General features: G+C 43.0%; 1 protein-coding gene across 1 annotated transcript in view; it reads left to right on the forward strand.

Moving 5' to 3' along the window:
• The first annotated feature begins 17,906 nt into the window (after window positions 1-17,906).
• TMEM123 (transmembrane protein 123) overlaps window positions 17,907-22,789 on the forward strand; it is a 36,439-nt gene continuing 31,556 nt past the window's right edge. The window contains exon 1 of the mRNA XM_020795993.3: window positions 17,907-18,098. Coding sequence (XP_020651652.1) covers window positions 18,044-18,098 — 55 coding nt within the window. The 5' untranslated portion in view covers window positions 17,907-18,043. The remainder of the gene's footprint in view (window positions 18,099-22,789) is intronic.

Raw genomic sequence — 22,789 nt, forward strand, 5'->3', positions numbered from 1 at the left:
TTGATTATCCTTAACCATACCAACATAACAAATACTATGTTCATTTCAATGGGTCTCCTTGGCTGGGACTAAAACTGGATGTAACCCTGCTTTTATATCTTGTCATTCAATGAATTATCAAGGCTGAAAAGATCAAGAAGTTCAGAAATAGTTAAAACACACAAAATACAAACATTAACTACAAATTATACTGAAGCAGCATAAGATCACACAATGTCAGAAGTGAAAAACAGATCTGAACATAAAACAAACTAAAAATATTGGAATGTTTTAAAAAACAGTCTTTGAAAAGTGCCAAAATAGACATTAGATGAACCTCTTTAGAGACAGTACCAAAAAACCTAATATTTTGAAGTTTATATTCCTAAGTAGCCACCTAGTACATATGACATAGAGAAGGGCCTATGATTAAAGTCTTAAGTGGAGGTACAAGCAACCCTTTAGGATCCAAAATTTAACTCTATATTTTGCATATAGAAAAAATACAGCATGAATACAATAGCCTATCCCAAATATAGCAGACAACCTATTAAGGAAATTGACCTTACATAAGTGTTGACATACTATTTTAGCTGCTAATCTTGTGGATCTATCTGTTCTATTGGGGATTAGCAATTGGATTTAACCCCGTGTGATTTATTTACATATCTCCTGTACACCAGCTAAGACAAGAGGCAGATCTGAGAGTTGTAAACAGTTTTATGGTTTTGGTGGATGTGTTTTGCTTGCTTTTTATTTGTATTTTTTTAATCAAATAAAGGGAACCACAGTCGTTACTTTGCAAGACCTGAGCCTGGCTATTAATGTAATGCTTTTTAAGTTCTATGGAACTATTGTGTTGCATTAATGTAAGCATCTCTTAAAGGTCATTTATACATTGGGTAGCCAAAACTGAGAGGCGAATTGCAAGAATGTAACCACCACAACAACCATATTATACCATCTTAATTTACACATTACTATGAAATTATGTCAGGGGAAACCTTTACCTTCACCTATGAAATTATACTTGGTCATAATAAAGACATTGCTTGCCGGTGGATCTGAGATTTTGTTACATTCTTGTGGAGCAACAGAGCAATACTGCAGCTATCACATACTATTAAAGCCCTAAAATTCTCGGTTGTTTCTGTGCATGGTTACTAATGCTTTCTCCAACAAACATCTCTAGTGTTTCCATACCCCATCTACTTCAACCCCACCTGTCATTCTACTGAAAATGTGTCAGTCATTAGGAAATACTGGTGTGAAACATTCCAGCAGTGGTCACGAATGAAACACACCAGGAAATGTTTAGGCCTACACAGAGTTTTAAGAGATAAATATTTGGCATTGGTCTTTCACTCTGTTGTCAGGTGGCTGTACTGTGCTGCTTTGTATTGTTTGTACAGGATGGAGAATGACCTTCTTGCATCACAAAGTTGTTTCTGTATATCGTGGGATTCCATGTTTCAGTTTTGTGATGCAATGAAGCTCCTTCATACGTATAAGCACAAGTAACTTCCTGGAGTGGTCAGGATGACATTGAGCACCACCCACATGTATACACAAGACACAGAAAAAGCACCTGCTGAAGTGACACTGGTTCTCTGTGCATCTTGCTGTGGTGGAGGTGACTGAAGGCCAGCAGAAGGCTAGCTCAAACCTTTGATCTGATCCATGAGCTACAGCTGTGAAATAAGGAAGCTAAGATACTCAACCTATGGGACATGGTGGTGCTGTGGGCTAAACTGCAGAAGCCTGTGCTGCAGGGTCAGAAGACCAGCAGTCATAAGATCCATGTGACGGAGTGAGCGCACGTCACTTGTCCCAGCTCCTCACCAACCTAGCTGTTTGAAAGCATGCTAATGCAAGTAGATAAATAGCTACCACCTCGGTGGGAAGGTAAAACGGCGTTCCCTAGTCACACTGGCCACATGGCAATGGAAACTGTGACAACTGAAAGCGCTGGCTCTACGGCTTGAAAACGGGATGAGCACCGCCCCCTAGAGTCAGACACAAATGGACTAAAAGTGTCAAGGGAAACCTTTACCTTTACCTTTTTTAAGATACTCAACCTTAAAGCTCAGAAATATGAAGCTGGGAGTGGACTAAAAAGCTTCCAGCAACTGCGATTAGCAGATTGTGGCATTTCTCGCACCAAATTATAACTTTTCTAAGCTCTGCAGAAGTGAGGCAATTGGTGGGAGAAGACGAGGCATGCAGCTCAAAAACATGTGGTTCTGGTTTGGTTTGGTCCCACTGAAAGCTATCTTCAATGACAATTAAAGTATGCTTGTTGTAAATGCCATCTCCTGTGCCCATGACACTAAAATTTATGGGTTCACTAGGATAAAATCAGAATTTTAGAGTACAACCCAGCTTCCATGGGAATCTAGCACTCTGTTTTTTTTCCATCTTCTTTCTTTGTGCCTTTAAACTCTCTTAAAGTTGCTTTGTACCATGGGTTTTGTAGTCTATAGCTGGTACACACATCTATCACCATTCCTATGTGCTTGAAAGCCTGTTTTCTGTGACTAACATTTTTATCTGAGTGCCAGAGGATGTCAAAGGACACATGATCCTTCACAGGTGATACTTAGTTTGGATATATGAAGCAGGGAATCACAAAGACCATTTTAATATTCATTCATGATAGAAATATTAAAATGGTCATTTTCTACGAGAAGTGCATGTGCATTTCACAGTGATAGCAATTTGATACGTTAACTGTTGTGATGGCATCTTAAGAGCCCCTACCATGTGTAGCTTTACTGAGGTAGTTTAAATTCTCATTTAAAGAGCTCTAGTACTATAATTCAGGGAAGCTCTCTAGCAAAGAATTCTAATTACTTCAGCAAAGTACAAACTGAAGAATTCAATAGAATGGAGTTACAGAGACTGGTCTCAAAGCGCTATAACCTCCTAAAGTAGCTACATTCAACCACAAAAGAAAGAAGCTAGCATCTTGCCCATTGCTTTGCAAATTGGGAATCCAGTTTTGTCCACCATGTCGCCTAGTGCCACACTTAACAAGAATGTGTCCATATTAGCAACAAAACACAAAATAAAGTCCAGATCCCATTGACAGATTATTCGTGGCATGCTGTTGTTCTCACTTGAGCTACTTGAGTGCCCTCAAGGTTTCAAGTGCTACATATTTTCCTCACAATCTGCAGATGTATGCCTTTGTTCAACAAGGGTGGACACGCGGCTTTGAGTTCCAATCAGCTTAACTTCATCCCAAGCATTTGGGATGAGAGCTAAAAAGCCAGGTCAGCCCAAAATGTTTTGCTTCCTGAGGGAAAGGACAAGATATTGCCTCCCCCTCCCCTCCCTGCATTGCTTGTTCAGAAATAAACTGGATCAGTCATTTAAATTTATTTCAACGTTAATGACAGGACAAGGTTCCCCCATTAACAGCCCAAAGGAGCGGCCTGTTTCAGAGAATGCAACAAAGACTGTATGACACAAGCAGGTCTATCATCCAATATACACAGCAATGGCCAGAGCATTCTGGGAAAGGGAAATGAGTGATGTCACTGTTGCCTCCTAGAATCAGCTGTCTGTAAAAGCAGTCTTATTCCACCTAATGGTAGAGCCAGCCTTGCTAAAAAAAAAAAAAAAAAGGCAGAACAATGGATTGAGGAAGAAGGAGAACAAAGAAATGGGAAGCTGAAACAGTGCTTCATCTTCTTTTAGCAATTTCTGACAAGAGAGACTGCAGTGTTAACTGGGCAAAGCAGTGGCTTGGGTCACAGTTTGCCTTTAAGAAGTTCAGGGCACTTTAATGCTGCCTGTTTCATACCCCTTATCTTTTTTATATAAAATAGGTGTAACTGAAGCAGTGGTGCAGTGGAGCCATGGCCTGTTGGGATACACCCTGAAACTTCCTTGGTAACACCTTGGGATTATGGTATACCCAAGCATCTTCCTCAGATTTCCTGCTTCCTCTTAGCTTAGCTTAAGCCTTCATGATAACCAGGAGAGAATTTGATTTTCCAGGAACAGTAGATAATGTTCCCAGTTTTCCCTGTTATAACACCACAGATTTGAGGGTGATTTGGTCTTGAAGTGACAATTAAGAGCCATGATCCTTACAAAAGATCTGTTCCTCGTTTGTTGATAGAAAACAACCTAGCTCTTTACTTTTTTTAACTCTTCTCATACAGGATGAGGGCTGACTATGTTAATTGTTATGATGAATGCCTGCACTTCCCACTTCACTACTAGACTGAAGCCAAGCACAGATATTAGAGGCCATCTGTGGCCATCTTTAAACTAATGGAAGCATCTGAGTGTCGTGGCAGGAGTTTCTCTCACCTCTAAGCTGATGCAAAGTAGTTTGTTTTGTTTGGTGTCTTATCTTCATGACCTAAGCACAAGATTCCTTTGAAGTCTGATTTTGCAAACCACAAAACAACATCCTAATCACCTCTCTATAACATTAACAGGTCTAATTACTGGCTGTCTTAAGGACTGTTTCTGACCTGAGAAACTGTAACTTTTTGTGTGTGCTTAGTTGGAAATCACTAAGTTGGACCTCTTGACTAAGCCAGGAATCAAATTTGCCTGCATCTAATGTGTTTTAACAGTCTTCTCCACTCTATAACACTGGCTTGTGTTTCCACCGTAGACATAAGGGAAACTGTCTTACATCAAATCATCCTTGTGCTGCCAAAAGAACTCTTATATATCAAAATATGGACTCCACAAGACCTCTGAATGTGTCTTGTGGTATCTGGCACCAAGTTGTTAACAGCAGATCTTTTAAGTCCTGCAGTTTGCAAGGTGGTGCTTCCATGGATCAGATTTGGTGTCCCAGCACATCCCATAGATTCTCAATGAGATAGAGATCTGGGGAATTTGGAGACCAAAGCAATACCTTGATCTCATGTTCCTCAAACCATACCTGAACACCTTTTGGAGCATGGTATGGTGCATTATCCTGCTGAAAGAGACCACTGCCATCAGAGAACACCATTGTAACATCTGCAACAATTTCTAGGTAGGTGGTACGTGTCAAACTAACATCCACAGAAAAGCCAGGACCCGAGGTTTCTCAGCAGAATATTGTCCAGAGCATACCACTGCCTCCACCAGCTTGCCTTCTTCCCATAGTGCATCCTGCTGCCATCCCTTCACCAGGTAAAAGACGCGCACACACATGTCCATCCACCTGATCTAATAGAAAAACATGATTCATCAGACTAAGCAACCTTCTTTCATTGCTCCACGGTCTAGTTCTAATGCTCATGTTTCCCACTGCAGGAGCTTTCAGCAGTGCACAGGGGTCATTGTCGGCACTCTGACCAATCTGCAGCTACGCAGTCCCATTATACAGCAAACTGCAGTTCACTGTGTGTTCGAACACCTTTCTATCGTGGCCAGCATTAAGTTTTTCTTTGTTGCAAGCTGCCCAGAGTGGCCCTTGGTTAGATGGGTGGTCCAATCAATCAATCAGTCAGTCAATCAATAAAACATCAAAGCAAAAACTTAAAGGTTATACAGTTGTTGTTTTGTTTTCCAATGCAAATCACCAGTTGCAAATCGCCAACTGCTCCAGGACAAACTGGGGAATCTTAAACTGTCTCCAGATTGGATTGGAGAACTTGGGCAACAAATGGAATCTTGGTCTAGCATTGTCAAGACAAACCTAGATGAGCGTAATATCTTGAAAAACAAAGTCTTCCTCTTTTCCTATCGGTTGACGTGGCTAATTTCCACTCACTGCCTTTAAGCTCCCTCGAATCCGCTTAACATTTCTGAAGGCCATATCCGGCAGTAACCTACACATTTAGCAGGATATTCATGCATGCTGTTTTCGCTGTACATGTATAACCCGCTCCTGAAATCCTTATTAATGAGCCTATTTCTAGTGAGTCAGGTCAACTTGCAAACATAAATAAGAGTCGCCCAATTGAATGTTGCCTTTCTTTGCAAATCACTAAATCTGTGTCCTTAAAACTAGTCTGTGGTTCTCCAAATGCCCCAACTTACAGGGTTTCAATAGCAATTAAGGAGGGGAAAATAGGGCCCCTGCACTCAATATATGTCTCTTTTAAGAGGCATCATAAAACCAATATTAGCCACATTATACTCAGCATCTCAAGGCTCTATCTGCCATCTAGTGGGCAATGTAGTTCTTACCTTGCAATATTTTTACTAGGAGTGTGTATTGCCCCACAGTCCATGCATGAAGAAGGGCACACACGGGTGTGCCCAAACCACCCTGTGCTCTTTCAGAGACACTCCAACTCAATCCTTCTCCAGGTCTGATGTTATTTCTACAATTCTCTGTGGGGGGAAAAAACAACAACCCAATTTCTGTTGATACGGAAATGTAAACTGTAAGGCCAGGTTGCAGAATGAAGGGTATAGGTAGAACAGAAGGATTTATGGCCAGAGCAGCAGCAGTCTACAGAGCTGCATGCTCTGCTTTATTCTTATTTTTCACCTTTTTTCCCAGCCACCTGGAAAATCATGGTTCCTAGAGCAACCACGGATAAGAGAGCCCATGAAGGGCTTTAAAAGGGTAATGGTCCCCTTCCCTTTAATCCCTTCTTAAAAGAGCAAAGCAAGGAGCCTCTGCTTCTCTACACTTTTCCCGACTTTTCTCTCTACCCTCGCCTTTCCTTCTCCCTGCATCTGAAATTAGTGGTGCTGCAGCCACAAAACTTGAAGGATTTAATCAATGACTTTGCAACAGGAAATGCAAGAAACATTCATTTCTTCGCTGCTGCCCCTGGAACAACTTATTTAACTTTTCTTTCTCTTGACTAATTTCTAATCATTTTGCATGAAGGATCTGTGTAGGGTACTGCTCTGTACTTAATAGTGTCCCTGAGCTCCTTGCTCTGCCCCAGAAATGGAGAATTAAATGTTCTTCCCTATTGTAAACCCTGGTCCACTTTTTTTCTCAATAGGAAAAGCAATATGGTTTCTCTGCATTGGGAAGGATCTACTCCTCTCACCCAAGAAGAGAATGTCAGAGAGAAATTACATCATGTAATCAACACCCATCTAACTATACAGGCAAGCTTTTAATTTTGGTTGAGTTGCGCTTAGAATGTTATAATTTACTTCACTGGTTTCCCCTCCAGGCTTGAGCTAACCTGTTGCCAGACCTTGTTTAGCATTTTGTAAATATCTACTTTCCAGCTCTGGGGATTTAAATAAAAGAAGATAAAAATAAAGATCTGTGTGAGGTTTATTTGGGGGCTTTTGAGGTTCATGCTCATCCTAATGGAGTGTTTATGCATTTTGCCTGATTGACTAACTTGGAAACTTTCTGTTTGTGGACTTCAGCTCCAGAATTCTGAAGTCATCATGACTGGTGGCTATGTTGGTAGAGGATTTGGGGACATGTCGCGGAGATGGCAGGAGATAGGAGATGTTCCAGTTTGTGGAATATATCCACTCTTATGTAATGGAACAGGACAAGAATGTTCTTGCTATTGAAAGTTAACTTTCTGGGGAGGAGGGGGAACAGAGAGAGAGAGAGATTGAGAAAGACTGTGCACTTTGATTACAATCAATAGGCAATAATCCAAAACCTCTGGAGAAAAGTGCTAGTCAGACCACTTAAAATCCTCTAATTAGTTGGTGTAGTGGTTAAACTGTAGTCAAGCCTCTGCTTATTTTATTTATTTATTTATTTATTTATTCATTCATTCATTCATTCATTCATTCATTTATTCATTTATTTATTTATTTATTTATTAGATTTCTACCCCGCCCATCTAGATCAAAGGTCTACTCTTATGATATGAGTTTGATCCCAACTGGCTTTGGTAGCCAGTTCAAGGTTGACTCAGCCTTCCATCCTTCCAAGGTTGGTAAACCGAGTACCCAGCTCGCTGGAGAGGGACAAAGTACAGCCTTTCACAATTAAATCAACCAGAAAGTGCTTTAAGTTCACATTTGCTTTTTTGAAAAAAGTATGCTCAATAAAGCTCCATTTCTGTTGATGGAAGTTTCAAGGATGTACAGTTTTCATATTAGAGAAGTGGAGAATGGAATGGGATGTGGTGTCCATTAAGGACCTGCCAATGAAATTGAAAGCGCCTATCAGTTTTAGAGGGACGTGGTGGTGCTGTGGGCTAAACCGCAGAAGCCTGTGCTGCAGAGTCAGAAGACCAGCAGTCGTAAGATTGAATCCACGCGACGGAGGGAGCTCCCGTCGCTTGTCCCAGCTCCCGCCAACCTAGCAATTTGAAAGAATGCAAATGCAAGTAGATTAATAGGGACCACCTCGGTGGGAAGGTAACAGCATTCTGTGTCTAACTCGCACTGGCCATGTGACCACAGAGGATTGTCTTCGGACAAAACGCTGGCTCTGTGGCTTGGAAACGGGGATGAGCACCGCCCCCTAGAGTCGAACACGACTGGACAAAAATTGTCAAGGGGAACCTTTACCTTAACCTTATCAGTTTTTTATTTAAATAAATCACTAACAATGCCCTTTTCTGGGGAATGTATAGCCTGTGGGCAGGGGCGAGGTATGAGGGGAAAATATTTTCACCAACCTAATCGGGGTTATCCACCACTGCCTCCATGCTTCATGCTTCACATGACATTGTGTACAGTATTATTAAATTAATTGTTGCCTTTCACAGACAATTGCATAAAAAAGCAAAGCAAAGCAAAGCGTGCTGCTTATATACTGCCCCATAGTGCTTCAGGCACTCTCTGGGCGGTTTACAAGTTAATTATACGGGCTACACATTGCCCCCCCCCAGCAAGCTGGGTACTCATTTTACCGACCTCGGAAGGATAGGAGGCTGATTCAACCTTGAGCCGGCTACCTGGGATTGAACCCCAGGTCGTGAGCACAGTTTTGGCTACAGTACAGCGGTTTAACCACTGCACCATGAGGCTGGTTATCTAAGGACTTGTAGTCCTTGATATTGGTAATGCTTTATCCTTGGCATATGAAACATGTGGTCCTCCCAGAGTTAGTAAAATAATGATTCCATCATTCCTGCTATGTGGCTGTCTTGTCAGTGGCAAATAGGAACTGGAATGCAACATCTGGAGGGCCACAGGTTTCCTAGTCCCACTTTAGCCCCTGCAGTTTCAAAATAAGATTAGAATACCAGTTTAAAATCCAGTACATACATGAAGTCAGTATGATGTGGTGGGCAGAGTGTTGAACTAAGACTCAAGAGACCTGGGTTCAAATTCTTGCTCAGCTATGGAAACTCACTGGAGGTAGGGTGGCAAGGGTAAACCACTCCTTGAATATTTCACATGCCCTGGCAACTCTATTAGGGGCACCATGAGTTAGAATCAGCTTGACAGCATGTAACAAAACAGCAGCATGGGATTTACCATGCACAGATATACATGGATCTCATTCCTTCTAACTTTTTCTAAACTTCTTCTCAAAGTTTTCAGATATCAGCTCTGCTGCCCTCTAGTGTACCCATCTTTCACCTTTTCATTTTGACTAGCAGATAACCAAAGTTCTGGGCTGATATTTTCTTGCATCCTTGAGGAATCTTTTGCAAATGATCAGTGGAACATAAAGGGAATGTTTATAATGAAAGCTCTGCATATTCTTACCAGTATCTGCTGAAGGCAGCTTAACATTATCTATTCTATAACGCAGGGTGAGATGGAATGTTGTAGTAAAATTGTCTGAGCGAAAAGAAAAATAATGAAAGAAACAGCATTAGGTGGCAGCACAGTCAACACTTGCCCCATGTCTCCTCTAAAACATGACTGAAACACATGAATGAAAATGAGTTAAGAAAAGAAAAGCAAAAAGCGAAACAAAAATACTGTGATACCTTAAAGACCAACAGATTTATTTCAGTTTGTGTTTTCATGTATTACAATCCGCTTCTTCAAACACATCCAACAAATGATTGAAACATTTATACGGGGACCATTTTATAATCAGCTTAAACAAAACCTTTCTCTTCAAATGGTAAATTCAAGGAGCAGTTAGAAAACGTCACGTTAAACTCTTCCCCTTTCCCAGAAGGGGAAAAAAGGTGAAAACTCCCTGCCAACAGAGTAGTGGCATTGCCACTAGTTGAGGAAGATTAGGTAGGTAGGTAGGTAGGTAGGTAGGTAGGTAGGTAGGTAGGTAGGTAGGTAGGTAGGTAGGTAGGTAGGTAGGTAGGTAGGTAGGTAGGTAGGTAGGGAGGGAGGGAGGGAGGGAGGGAGGGAGGGAGGGAGGGTGGGTGGATGGGTGGGTGGGTGGATGGGTGGGTGGGTGGATGGATGGATGGATGGATGGATGGATGGATGGATGGATGGATGGATGGATGGATGGATGGATAGATAGATAGATAGATAGATAGATAGATAGATAGATAGATAGATAGATAGATAGATAGATAGATAGATAGATAGATAGATAGATAGATAGATAGATAGATAGATAGATAGATAGAACAGAGGGAGAAAATGTCTGATCTCTTAACCCTAATATGCTAAGGAACCTGTCTGGAGGGACCTTTTTTAAAAAGCAACTCAAAACTCTTTTATATTATAAAGTTGAATAACAACAAATACAGGAATAGGGCAATTATGACAAAAAAAACAAAACAAAAATGGCACAGGAAGACATGTGGTTTTGTTAAGTAAATGAAGACAGTTTTTTATGAAGAGCCATAAGAAGTCTACAAATGCTTTAGCATTTGGTTTTGCTGCTTGCATAAACTGAACTGCATTACCAGATGTGGGGTAATCTAGGGCCTCTCTATGGAATATAAGATTATTGTCCTCAAGTATGCAGGTATACGACTATTCTGTTCATCAGTACAGCACTAAACTGAAGCTGAATACTGTACAGATGATACAGACTCCCAGCAGAAAGTTAATTGTTTTAGACTACAAATCTCATAAAGAGCCTCGTGGCGCAGTGGTTAAAACGCTGTATTGCAGCTAAAACTGTGCTCACGACCTGGGGTTCAAATCCCAGGTAGCCGGCTCAAGGTTGACTCAGCCTTCCATCCTTCCGAGGTCGGTAAAATGAGTACCCAGCTTGCTGGGGGGGCAATGTGTAGCCTGTATAATTAAAATTGTAAACCGCCCGGAGAGTGCTTGTAGCGCTATGGGGCGGTATATAAGTCCAATAAATAAATAAATAAATAAAATAAAATAATTCCCCAGATACTGTAGCAAATCTCAGAATCCCCCAGATAGCATAGCCCAACCCAGTTCCTAGAAAGACCAGAGAAAGAAAGAGAATTAGAGGTAGTAGAACTTTGGGAATTTCAGTGTCTCTCCTGGTCTCAAGAAAGAAACAAATCTCAGAGTAAGCAATACTAAAGAAGGAAGAAGTGTAAGTGTCCTGTATGAAATAGCTTTAAAGCCTGGCACTTAAAGCCTATTGGTTTTCTTCCTATTGCTGCTGCTCCAACAACACTCTTCTAGCAATTGCATGGAATTCCTTCCCTTTTCCCTTTTGCCTATGGGGGCTACCTAGGTAAAAACCCAACTACACATTGCAAACAGCTTGTCATGGGAAGAAGGAACTCTTTAAGTGGTGAAAACATCTGACTGTCAAAGCAGGAAGTTGTCATTCCACAACATCAAAAAAAAAAAAAAAAAAAAAAAACTAAATCATGGCCACTGGTCCCATCACCTCCTGGCAAATACAAGGGGGAAGATATGGAGGCAGTGACAGATTTTACTTTCTTGGGCTCCATGATCAGTGCAGATGGTGACAGCAGCCACCAAATTAATAGACACCTGCTTCTTGGGAGGAAAGCAATGACAAACCTAGACAGCCTCTTAAAAAGCAGAGACATCACCTTGCCGACAAAAGTCCGCATAGTCAAAGCTATGGTTTTTCCAGTAGCGATGTATGGAAGTGAGAGCTGGACCATAAAGAAGGCTGGCCGCCGAATAATTGATGCTTTTGAATTTTGGTGTGGAGGAGACTCTTGAGAGTCCCCTGGACTGCGAAGAGAACAAACCTATCCATTTTGGAGGAAATCAACCCTGAGTGCTCACTGGAAGGACAGACCTGAAGCTGAGGCTCTAATACTTTGGCCATCTCATGAGAAGAGAAGACTCCATGGAAAAGACCCTGATGTTGGGAAAGTGTGAAGGCAAGAGGAGAAGGCGACGACAGAGGTTGAGATGGTTGGACAGTGTCACTGAAGCAACCAACATGAATTTGACACAACTCCGGGAGGCAGTGGAAGACAGGAGGGCCTGGTGTGCTCTGGTCCATGGGGTCATGAAGAGTGGACATGACTAAACGACTAAACAACAACAACAATGAACTGTACAACTTTTGTACCCTTCTCCTGACTGATACCTTTTAACAATGAGATCCCTCGGATGCTTTGGAAGCTCTCTGTGGACCATGGCTTCTGCTGTAGGATGTGACTAAGAAAATGTCAGGAAAGACCTACTAGCAGAGCTGATCTTTATTTAGGATTCCTCAGAGGCACTTAGGGACGTGGTGGTGCTGCGGATTAAACGGCAGAAGCCTCTGTGCTGCAAAGTCAGAGGACCAGCAGTCGTAAGATCAAATCCACGCGATGGAGTGAGCTCTTGTTGCTTGTCCCAGTTCCTGCCAATCTAGCAGTTTGAAATGCTACAAACAGGTGTGGACGAACAAACCATATATGCCACCATGAACTCCCTGGAGAAATGGTAGGATAAAAATGTGATAAACCAGCTGACTAATTAAGCAATGGCTGAATTTGACACAGCTCCGGGAGGCGGTGGAAGATAGGAGGGCCTGGTGTGCTCTGGTCCATGGGGTCACGAAGAGTCGGACATGACTAAACGACTGAACAAACAAACAAAGAAAGGCCTCCTAGATTTAAAGCAGGGGTGAAGAACTTGCAGCTCTCCTGATGTTGTTGCACTGTAGTTTCCAGAAACTGTAGCCAGGATAGCATCTGCTGAGCATAATATAGGAAGTTTCTCTTTGTACCCATTGCTCCATACACTGTTTTAAAGTTTTTGATTGTCTATACATATTATAATGTTTTAGAACTAACTTATCTTGCTCATTCCATTCCCTATACTTCTGTGTGATTGCTTCAAAATACCCTTAATTTTAAAATTTTAAATTAACTAAGGAACACTACTGTGATGACTGCCCCACCTCACTCCTGACACTTATATTCAGGATCTCATTTGCATGAACCTATGAGAGGAGTGGAGGGACGGAGTCAGCGATATTAGAAGGTTTTGCAGAAGAGATGAAGAGAGAGATATAGAACTTGCAGAGAGAGACAGAAAGTCAGGGAGATAGTGAGAACAGATACTAATAGAGATAAGCTGGTCAAGATAAATAGATAGAGCAGGTGGTGATTAGGTATGTGGCAAGATATATGACATTTTAATGATTTGATTGTATCCATTGAAACAAAGAACATCTGTGATTCTGATTAAATTTAATAAACTTCAATAAATAAGTTCTGTTGGCAGTAACCAGACAAGTGTCCGAATAAAGTTCTTTATATATCGTGGATAAAGGAAATCCACTGGTGGCAGTGAGGAAAAGAGGGAATGTCACAATTGGTATGTGCTGGTGGGAGGACATCGCGTGAGCTCCTTGTTTGGTGAAACAAGCAGGGGCCACGTGGTAAACGTCACAATTACCTTTACACCAATCAAATAACTTTTGATTTTACTCGGCATATTACTTTTGAAATGTTACTCAGTTATACACTTGTTACTTTTTTAAAGTACTGTAACTAATCATAGGTGACTATATGAGTTAGTCATATAGGGATGTGGTGACGCTGCGGGTTAAACCACAGAAGCCTCTGTGCTGCAAGGTCAGAAGACCAGCCGTCGTAAGATCGAATCCACACGATGGAGTGAGCTCCCGTCGCTTGTCCCAGCTCCTGCCAACATAGAAGTTCAAAAGCATGTAAAAATGTGAGTAGATTAATAGGTACCACCACAGTCGGAAGGTCACAGCGTTCCGTTTCTAGTCGTGCCAGCCATGTGACCATGGAAACTGTCTATGGATAAACGCTGGCTCTATGGCTTGGAAACAGGGATGAGCACTGCGCACTAGAGTCGGACACAACTGGACTAAATGTCAAGGGGAACCTTTACCTATACCTATATGAGTTGCTGTTTAAAAAAAACTAAGTATACAACTAAGTTACATTTCAAAAGTAATGTGATGAATAAAAACAAAAGTTATGCCTTATTATTTTGAAGCTCTGATGGTGAGGGATGATGGGGAGTTGTGCTTCAGCAAAATCTCAAAATCTGTAGCTCTCCAACCCTGAGTTAAGAGAGTCCAAGAGAGGCAGCCGCAAAAGGAATAGCATTTCTGACTTTTGCATTATACGCTTTGCATTATACAGTTTCCTGTTTTGTGCAGCTATGTGAGATACAAGAGCTCAATTTCACAGTCAGTTGCCCTAGAGATAAAAGCTGGAAAATCACTGTCTATGTATGATTAAGAACGAAAAATAAATTGGTAAAACTAAGTTTATGGTGCCATTATACATGGGTCCTGGATTCTAAAAAAGACTAAGAAGTACTGCTGAAAGGCAATGAACTAATTTTAACAGTAGGAGTTAATCTGGGTGCATGTTTTCTATTGTGCAAAACCACAGGATGTGGTGCTTCACATGTCTCTAGAAAATACTGCTGTCCTAGTTAGCTAGTTCTATATTATAAACTTCCTCTCTTCTATGTGATCAAGCATCCCTGCCACTCATTTTGTTTTTTTTGCCACAAACTAGGTCAGCCAGATGCAAGAAAATGCCAGAGATCCTGCATTTTTAGCAGCTGTTAACAGCAAAGTGTGCCTTGCACAAGAAAAAGGATGGGGAAAAAAGCTGTGCAATCATCATGTGAAATTTAAAAACAAGAGCAGGAGGGAAGGAACACAAAAGTCCAAAACATATTTTGACCGGATCATGCAGTGTTAGAATCTGCTTTCAGTAATGACTGAAGACAGAGACTCCAAATTGGTAGCATCATCCTGGGGTATCAGGTTTCACCTCAGGTACCGTAGTGCAAATTATCTCTCTTTGTAGATAAAGGATTGGTAGAAACAAAAGGTAAATCACTTCTGAATACTCTCTACCTAGAAAACCCTGAAAAGGGTCACCATAAGTCAGAAATGACTTGGCAGCACATACTTCTTATTTCAGTTATCTGTGCAGAGGTCCCCAACCCGTGGTCCACGGCCCGGTGCCAGTCCGTGGCCTGAGCCAGACTGGGCTGCCAAGACATACCTCCCGTCCCACCCCCTGCACACACTCACCCCGCACAGCCTGTTTGCAGCTGCACGCATGCTCTAGCACGCCCGTGTGAGCACCGCGCTGCCGTTTGAGCATGCCACGAGTGCGTGCACCCAGACAAGCGCTGCACTGCTGTTTGTGCATGTGTGTGCACTCATATGCATGTGCAAACGGTGGCACGGCACTCACATGGGCATGTGTGTGGCTTGTGCAAGAGAGTGCTTGTTCGTGCATGCGCATGAGCACAGGGGCTGCCCCGCCTTCCCGAGCTGGTCCATGGACCAAAAACGGTTGGGGACCGCTGAAGTGCATTCCCCATTGCCATCTGTCAATGCCCGTAGCTCCTTCTTGGCTGGGATAAAAGGTATACATTTTCATTCTTATTTGTACGAGAAGTGACCTTTGCATGAAATGCTTACTTCTGGGCAGTTATTAAAAGTGCAGCAGCCCCTCTACAACAGACATGCAAGAAAGGCTGTGAATGTACCCATTTCATAAAGGGAGCTGAGAGTAAAAGCAAACAGGAGTTTTCATTGCTCAGTCTCCAAGATTAGTATCATTTTTCATGCCATCTATTGAATATTGCAGTAGCTGAGTCTCAGGGACCATTAATCCCCTGATCTGGTGGAAACCATACTCTGCAGCAGAGCTGAGGTATCTGTGGCCTCCAGGTATTTCTGTACTCACATCTCATATCAGATCCAGCCAGGACTGGCTGAAGACCAGCTATGATAGAATGTGTACACCAACTCCTGAAGGCCCACTGGTGCTCCAGTCCAGCTCTGATTTCTAAGTACAGTCTGATTATACAATTCCAAGACATGTGAACAGGAGGGCCATACACAAAAGAGAACCTGACTCCTGCACATGTAATCATTTGCAGAAGATGGATTTTCAGCAGCTGCAGCTTGCTTGAAACTGAAACTTAGCCTGTTGAAATGCTTTCTTTCACAAGACCCTGCAAGGTGGAAAATGTCTTTATTTGTCTGTAGCTGGCCATCCTAGCTGAGATGTTCATAGTGCGACTTTGGTACTCACTGCTGTTTCTCAGCCAAACCTAAACCCAAATGGAGTGTGGGGGGGTTAGGGGAAGAGATGAGAACTATGTATGTCACTGCGAACTGCTTGCATGAAAGGCAGGGGAAAAAAGGGACAATAAACAGATAAGTAAATGCACCTCTGGGTTGTGATTATGTATAATAACAACAATGTCTGGGTCTTTTGCATTCCTAAGACGATGAAACCTGTGTACCTGAAATCTGTCCTGCAAACTAAAGAAACCCTGAAGGTGTGCATCTCATGGCTATTAAATGTTTAATATGAGCTAATACATTTTAATGGATTAAAAACTGCTTACAGAGTGCAATTTGGTAGAAAGTGCATGAGACACTGTAAAGAGCCAGTGCAGTGCAGTAGCCAAAGAGTTAAACTATGACCAGGAAAGCTGTGTTCAAACCCCACTTGGCCATGAAATTCAATGGGTTAGCCACAGACTCTCAGCCTGACTTACATCCTACTCATGTGACTGAGAGAAGGAAGACAGAGGGGGAAGTGCATGCAACTAATAGCTACTCTGTCTAACCAACCTAGTTGGTCTGGGTTTTGTTGTCATTGTGAGCCATCAAATGATGCTGCAACGATTGACTGACTTCCAAAATACTCTTTAATTTACAGCCATTGCTCAAGTCTTGCAAACCTTCACTGTAATAAGTCAGAGCTTTTCAGGCAGGTACAGCTAATAAAGGTTGGAACCTGACTAAGTTCTTATTTAGAATAAGGTCTCTGAGCAGTCTACCTTAAAAGGAAGGCACATGGGGCATAAAAAGCAGCTCTACTGGCTGCCATTCTGTTTCCCGGTATAATTCAAAGTGCTGACTTAACCTATAAAGCCCTAAATGACCTGGGTCCAAACTATCTCAAAGCCCACCTTTCCCATTATGAGCCCGCTTGGGTGTTAAGAACATCAGGAGAGGCCTTTCTTGTGGTCCCACCACCTTCACAGGTATGTCTAATGAGGACACAGGAGGAGACTTTCTCTGTTGCTCCTCCCAGACTTTGGAACTCCCTCCCACAAGAGGCCAAATTGGCCCCATCTTTGCAGTCCTTCTGCAAGCAGGCAAAGAAAGAATTTTCTCTTCAGGCAAACTTGCCCTCATTGACTCGCTGCCTGAGTGACTTTTGGACGGATTTTTGTTATGCATTACTGCTCTGATTGGGGTCACAAGTACTCCTTGTGCTCGCCGTCTCCCAGAGTGCTATTTGCTTGTTCCTTTTTATGTCCATACTTCTTGTTGTCGCGTTACATATTGCCTTTTAATGATGAGATCCACTGTCGGGCACTCCTTGGTTTTTCAGCTTTTAATATTCTCTTTCAAGGATGTGCGTAAGGCACCCTTGAAGGAGAAAACCGGCTGTGCGTGTGGAAACTATTTTAAATAAATACATGTAAATTAACGCTGTCGCCGAGCGCAGCCCTCTCCCGAGGCTGCCTCAGACAAAGGCCCAATGGCGCGCCTCAGCGGGCGGCCCCCCAACCTCCACCCCGCCCGGCTGGGCCTCCTCCGTCCCTCCTCCTCCTCCTCCTCCATCACGTGGCGAGGTAACCCCGGGCATCTCTCTCAGTCTCGAGCCGCGCCTCCTGGTTGCGCACGGAGGGGCAGCCGTTGGACGGCGTGGTTTGGGGCCCGGGGGCTTGGACTCCCGGTGGCCGCCGCATCTCTCTCTTTCCCCCCGCCCGCCCCACTGCACTCGCCCAGTCTGGCTGGCGTCTTTCACCACCCTCCACACACACACACGCGCACACTTCCCGCCGCCAAGCCTTCTCCAGCTTCAGGAAGCTCCTTGTGCGGCACTTGGCGCGCGAGGCGACCATGAAACCCGTGCTGGTGGCCGCGCTGGTCCCGCTCTGCCTTTGCCTGCACTTGGGTAAGTAAGGCGTGCAAACCTCATCCTCCAGCGCCGCCCCAACCCCGCCAGAGCCAGCCGAAACCGTCCCTTCTTCTACGGCCCGGGTCGTCTTCTCTCCTCACTCCGCTCCCCTTGGGCAACCGGTGACTGCTTCGGTGGCCGCTTATAACAGATCGGAGGCGACGCTTCGTGGTGGGGAGAAATGTGAATATTCTTTTAAAATGTTTTTAAAAGAATCCCGTAAAAGCACCGCTCTGTCGCTTGGGGTGCGCACGATCGTGAGCCGGAGGCGTCGCTGGGCGGTAGAGCACATGGTTTGTAGTCAGGCAAACCTTGGGAAAGTTTCCTCTTTGGGGTTACATCCCCCAGAATGATCTAGCCAAAGTAGGCATTGGCTACGAAAGACTGCGGTAAGGATTCCGAGCCTGGCCCTGGCTGATTGACAGAGCTTTAAGAAATCAGAATTTATTAACATTATGGACATTATTATTATGCAGATTGTTGTTGTTGTTTAGTCGTTAAGTCGTGGCCGTCGTGACCCCATGGACCAGAGCATGCCAGGCCCTCCTGTCTTCTACTGCCTCCCGGAGTTGGGTCAAATTCATGTTGGTCGCTTTGGTGACACTGTCCAACCATCCTGTCCTCTGTCATCCCCTTCTCCTCTTGCCTTCACACTTTCCCAACATCAGGGTCTTTTCCAGGGAGTCTTCTCTTCTCATGAGATGGCCAAAGTATTGGAGCCTCAGCTTCAGGTCTGTCCTTCCAGTGAGCACTCGGGGTTGATTTCCTTCAAAATGGATAGATTTGTTCTCTTTGTAGTCCAGGGGACTTTCAAGAGTCTCTCTCAGCACCACAATTCAAAAGCATCAATTCTTCAGCAGTCAGCCTTCTTTATGGTCCAGCTCTCACTTCCATACATCGCTACTGGAAAAACAATAGCTTTGACTATGTGGATTTTTGTCGGCAAGGTGATGTCTCTGCTTTTTAAGATGCTGTCTAATTTGTCACCAGTTTCCTCTCAAGAAGCAGACGTCTATTAATTTCGTGGCTGCTGTCACCATCTGCAGTGATCATGCAGCCCAAGAAAGTAAAATCTGTCACTGCCTCCGTATCTTCCCCTTCCATTTGCAGGAGATGATGGGACCAGTGGCCATGATCTTAGTGGGTTTTTTTTTTTTTTTTTGTTTTTTGATGTTGAGCTTCAGACCATTCTTTTGCATTTTCCTCCTTCACCCTCATTAAGAGGTTCTTTAATTCCTCCTCACTTTCTGCACTTGTGCAGATAAGATACCTTAATAGCAATGTAATTATGCAGTTATTAGATTAGTCAGGTTCTGGAAGGTGAAGTTTTCAGAAGTAACTTTTCCAAACTACATTTCAATGAAGGGAGAGTAACCTGGAAGAGTTTCAGAATTTCAGCTCCCATAATGTGTTGCAAATGGTCATGCTGGATGTAGCAACTTATCTGGTGAGCTAAAGGTTTCAGCTCCTGATGGGAGTGGGTCCTGAGTTTAATTTCAAAGCAGCTATCCATATAAATAATGGGGATAACAAGGCTGGAAGCTCTCCTGGAGAAATCATGAGAAGGTTGCTACTAGAAGATGGAATCAGGTGCAAATCTGAGAATTTTGGAGCTGGAAGGGAGCCTATAGATCATCAGGTCTCTATCAAGGAGGTATAGTGGGGAATCGAACTCTCAACCTCTGGCTCCACAGCCAGAGACCTAAACCACTGAGCTATCCAGCAGTCAAGGCTTTGCTTAATTTTCTGTACTCTGTGGGAAGGTGCATGAGATTGCAGGTGTCCATTATTTAAAATCAAAGTGTGGAAATGTTACAGGATTTTGTAATAATCTTAGTACTGCAGAGCAGGAAGGGACCCTGTGGATCATCGCGTCCAGCCCCTGTCAAGGAGAACTAGCATGGATTTGAACCTTTGGCTTTGCAGCCAGATGCCTAAACCACTGAGCCATCCAGCAGTTTGTTTTTGTTGTGGATTGACTCCCAGAATCCCCTCGTCATCCTGGACATAGTGACTGAAGGATTCTCTAGAGCTGTGAAGTTAAAAACACTAGTATTTTGAGCTCTGTTTAAAATATAATAACTCTTCTCTCTTTTTTTTTCCTGATGTATTCACATAGAAGTGCTGTTGCATATGTAACAGCCGCACCCCACGCTATTTCAGTGGATTTGAAGGGAATCCTGAAGTTTACAAAAGTACCGAAAATTTTTAAAGAGGAGGAAGAAAAGTAAGGTGAAGGAATATCCCAAGCCTGTTTTAACATCCCTAGTTAACTTGAGCGTGTTAACTAGGGATGGGGAGGTTTACTCCCTGTTGGACAGAAGAACTGAAAGCTTTGTGGGAGGAGAAATGGAAATGAAGTTTTGAAGGAAGGGCATGGCTGGCTAATTGACAGGAACAGTGAACCGGAGTAGCCCATTTTCCAACATTTGGTTTAGAAGCTGCCTGGTCTTAGAACTGGTCAGGTTTCTTGACCTGATAGCTTTTCTGCCACAGCCAAAAGAGCATCCTATTAACATAGCTTTCCAGCCACACAAGAAACTGCTATTTTGTTGCTGTTACAAAACAAAGATTAAAGTGGATTTGAGGTCACTGAACTTTATTCTTTGCCAGGGTATCTGCGTGGCAAATTTACAAATTATATTTCGAGTCATAAACAGTGCGGCCTCTTTTTTTGAAAAGGCACTAAAACAGAAATACGGGAGTATTACGATCTGGTGCCGCTGAGCCTCTTGAGATGAGGACTTGAAGCGGCAACCTCAGTGAGAAATCTCTGTAGAGCCAAAACAAAGGCCGGACTGGGTAAACAAAGCTTGTCACATTGAGAGAAAACATTGCCTTAGGAGTAAATTCCATTGATTCCCAGGGAACTTTGTTCTGAGTAAGCCTGCAAATCATAAACGCATTTGCTGAGAAATAAGTACCATCAAAATCAACCTTGTTCCTTGTCTGATTAAGGCAGCCTTCCCCAACTCATAGGTTTTCCAGATATGTTAGACCAAAATCTCCATCATTCTGAGTTAGTAGACCCAAGTGGACAGGTTGGGGGAGGTTAGTGGAGGACATTCCAATCACAAAAGTCACAGGAATGGTATCTAGACCAGTGGTTTATTTATTTATTTATTTATTTATTTAATTTATATGCCGCCCACACTACCCAAAGGTCCCCAGGTGTTCTTGGACTGCAACTCCCAGAAATCCTGACCAGCACCAGTGGTCAAAGTTTCTGGGAGTTTTAGTTGAAGAACACCTGGCGACCCAAGATTGAGAACTATTGGTCTAGACTAGAGAAGAGCAACTGTCAGCCTACAGACTGAGTTCCACCACAACTTAATAGAGGAGAAGGAAGCAAATGTATAGAAGGAAGATGGGGGAAGAGTCTGTGCACATTCAGCTACACATGTGCAATTCAGTGCGTGTCTAATCAGGAATATGTCTCTAGTGGGGTTTACCTAGGTAGGTATGAAAAATTACAGTATAAACCTTAGTTTTCTTAGGTAATTCAAGGAGTTTCTGGCTGGGTTTGCACATGACAGTAAGTTAAGTTGTAATTTGTTGGATTTTGATTTGTTCTATCTGAATCTGACTAAAAAACAAACAATGATTTGTTAGCCAGTTGTGGTGGCGCTGCGGCTAAACCGCATAAGCCTGTGCTGCAAGTTCAGAAGACCAGCAGTCATAAGATCGAATCCACGCGACAGAGTGAGCTCCCGTTGCTTTGTCCCAGCTCCTCGCCAACCTAGCAGTTCGAAAGCATGCAAATGCGAGTAAATAAATAGGTACCATCTCAGTGGGAAGGTAAAACGGCATTCCCTAGTCACGCTGGCCATGTGACAACGGAAAGTGTCTTCGGACAAGCGCTGGCTCTACGGCTTGAAAAACAGGATGAACACCGCCCCCTAGAGTCGGACGCGAATGAACTAAAAATGTCAAGGAGAACCTTTATCTTTACCTTACACTAACCACTGTTAAGAACCATGGTTTGCCACTGGCTTATGAATTTAAACCATAATTTAAATGATTTAACCAATAGTTGGCTTTTTCATCTGAACACAGAACTGTGGCTTTCCCCTCACTTTTCCCCCCGGCTGAAGAATCTAGCAAAAGGGGTGGGAGAGAAAAAGACTGGAAATGGTTTTATTTGTTTTATTTATTATTTATTTACAATATTTTAACCCCACCTTTTTTCATAAAAGGATTCAAGGTGGTTTGGCATGAAATGAAACTCCTGATTTAAGCAACATGTAGTTGATATAAACAATGACTTTGCATGAAGTGGGCATACAGCTTGGGTACTCTTGTCCGCAGTTGTTTTCTGGGAAGGCAAAGGACTATTGGCTCATCATCTAGTTGAATGGAACTTCCATTGAATTGCACATCTTTGACCCTCTGCATACCACCTGATTGCTTCATACCTTAGTGTAGGGAGTGATCAGAGTGTGACCGACTGGATGTTGTTGGACTCGAACACTCATTAGTCTTAGTGGACATAAGAAGTGAGGAATCCCAGAAAGTGCTGTCCAGTAACTTTTGGATACTGTACAGTGGTGCCTCGCTTAACGATAATCCGTTCCAGGAAAATCGCCATTAAGCGAAAACAACATAAAGCGAAATTAAAAACCCCATTGAAACGCATTGAAACCAATGTGGTAAAAACTCACCGTCCAGCGAAAATCCTCCATATGGCG

This window comes from Pogona vitticeps, chromosome 3 (assembly GCF_051106095.1).
Source record: "Pogona vitticeps strain Pit_001003342236 chromosome 3, PviZW2.1, whole genome shotgun sequence".
Lineage (NCBI taxonomy): Eukaryota > Metazoa > Chordata > Lepidosauria > Squamata > Agamidae > Pogona > Pogona vitticeps.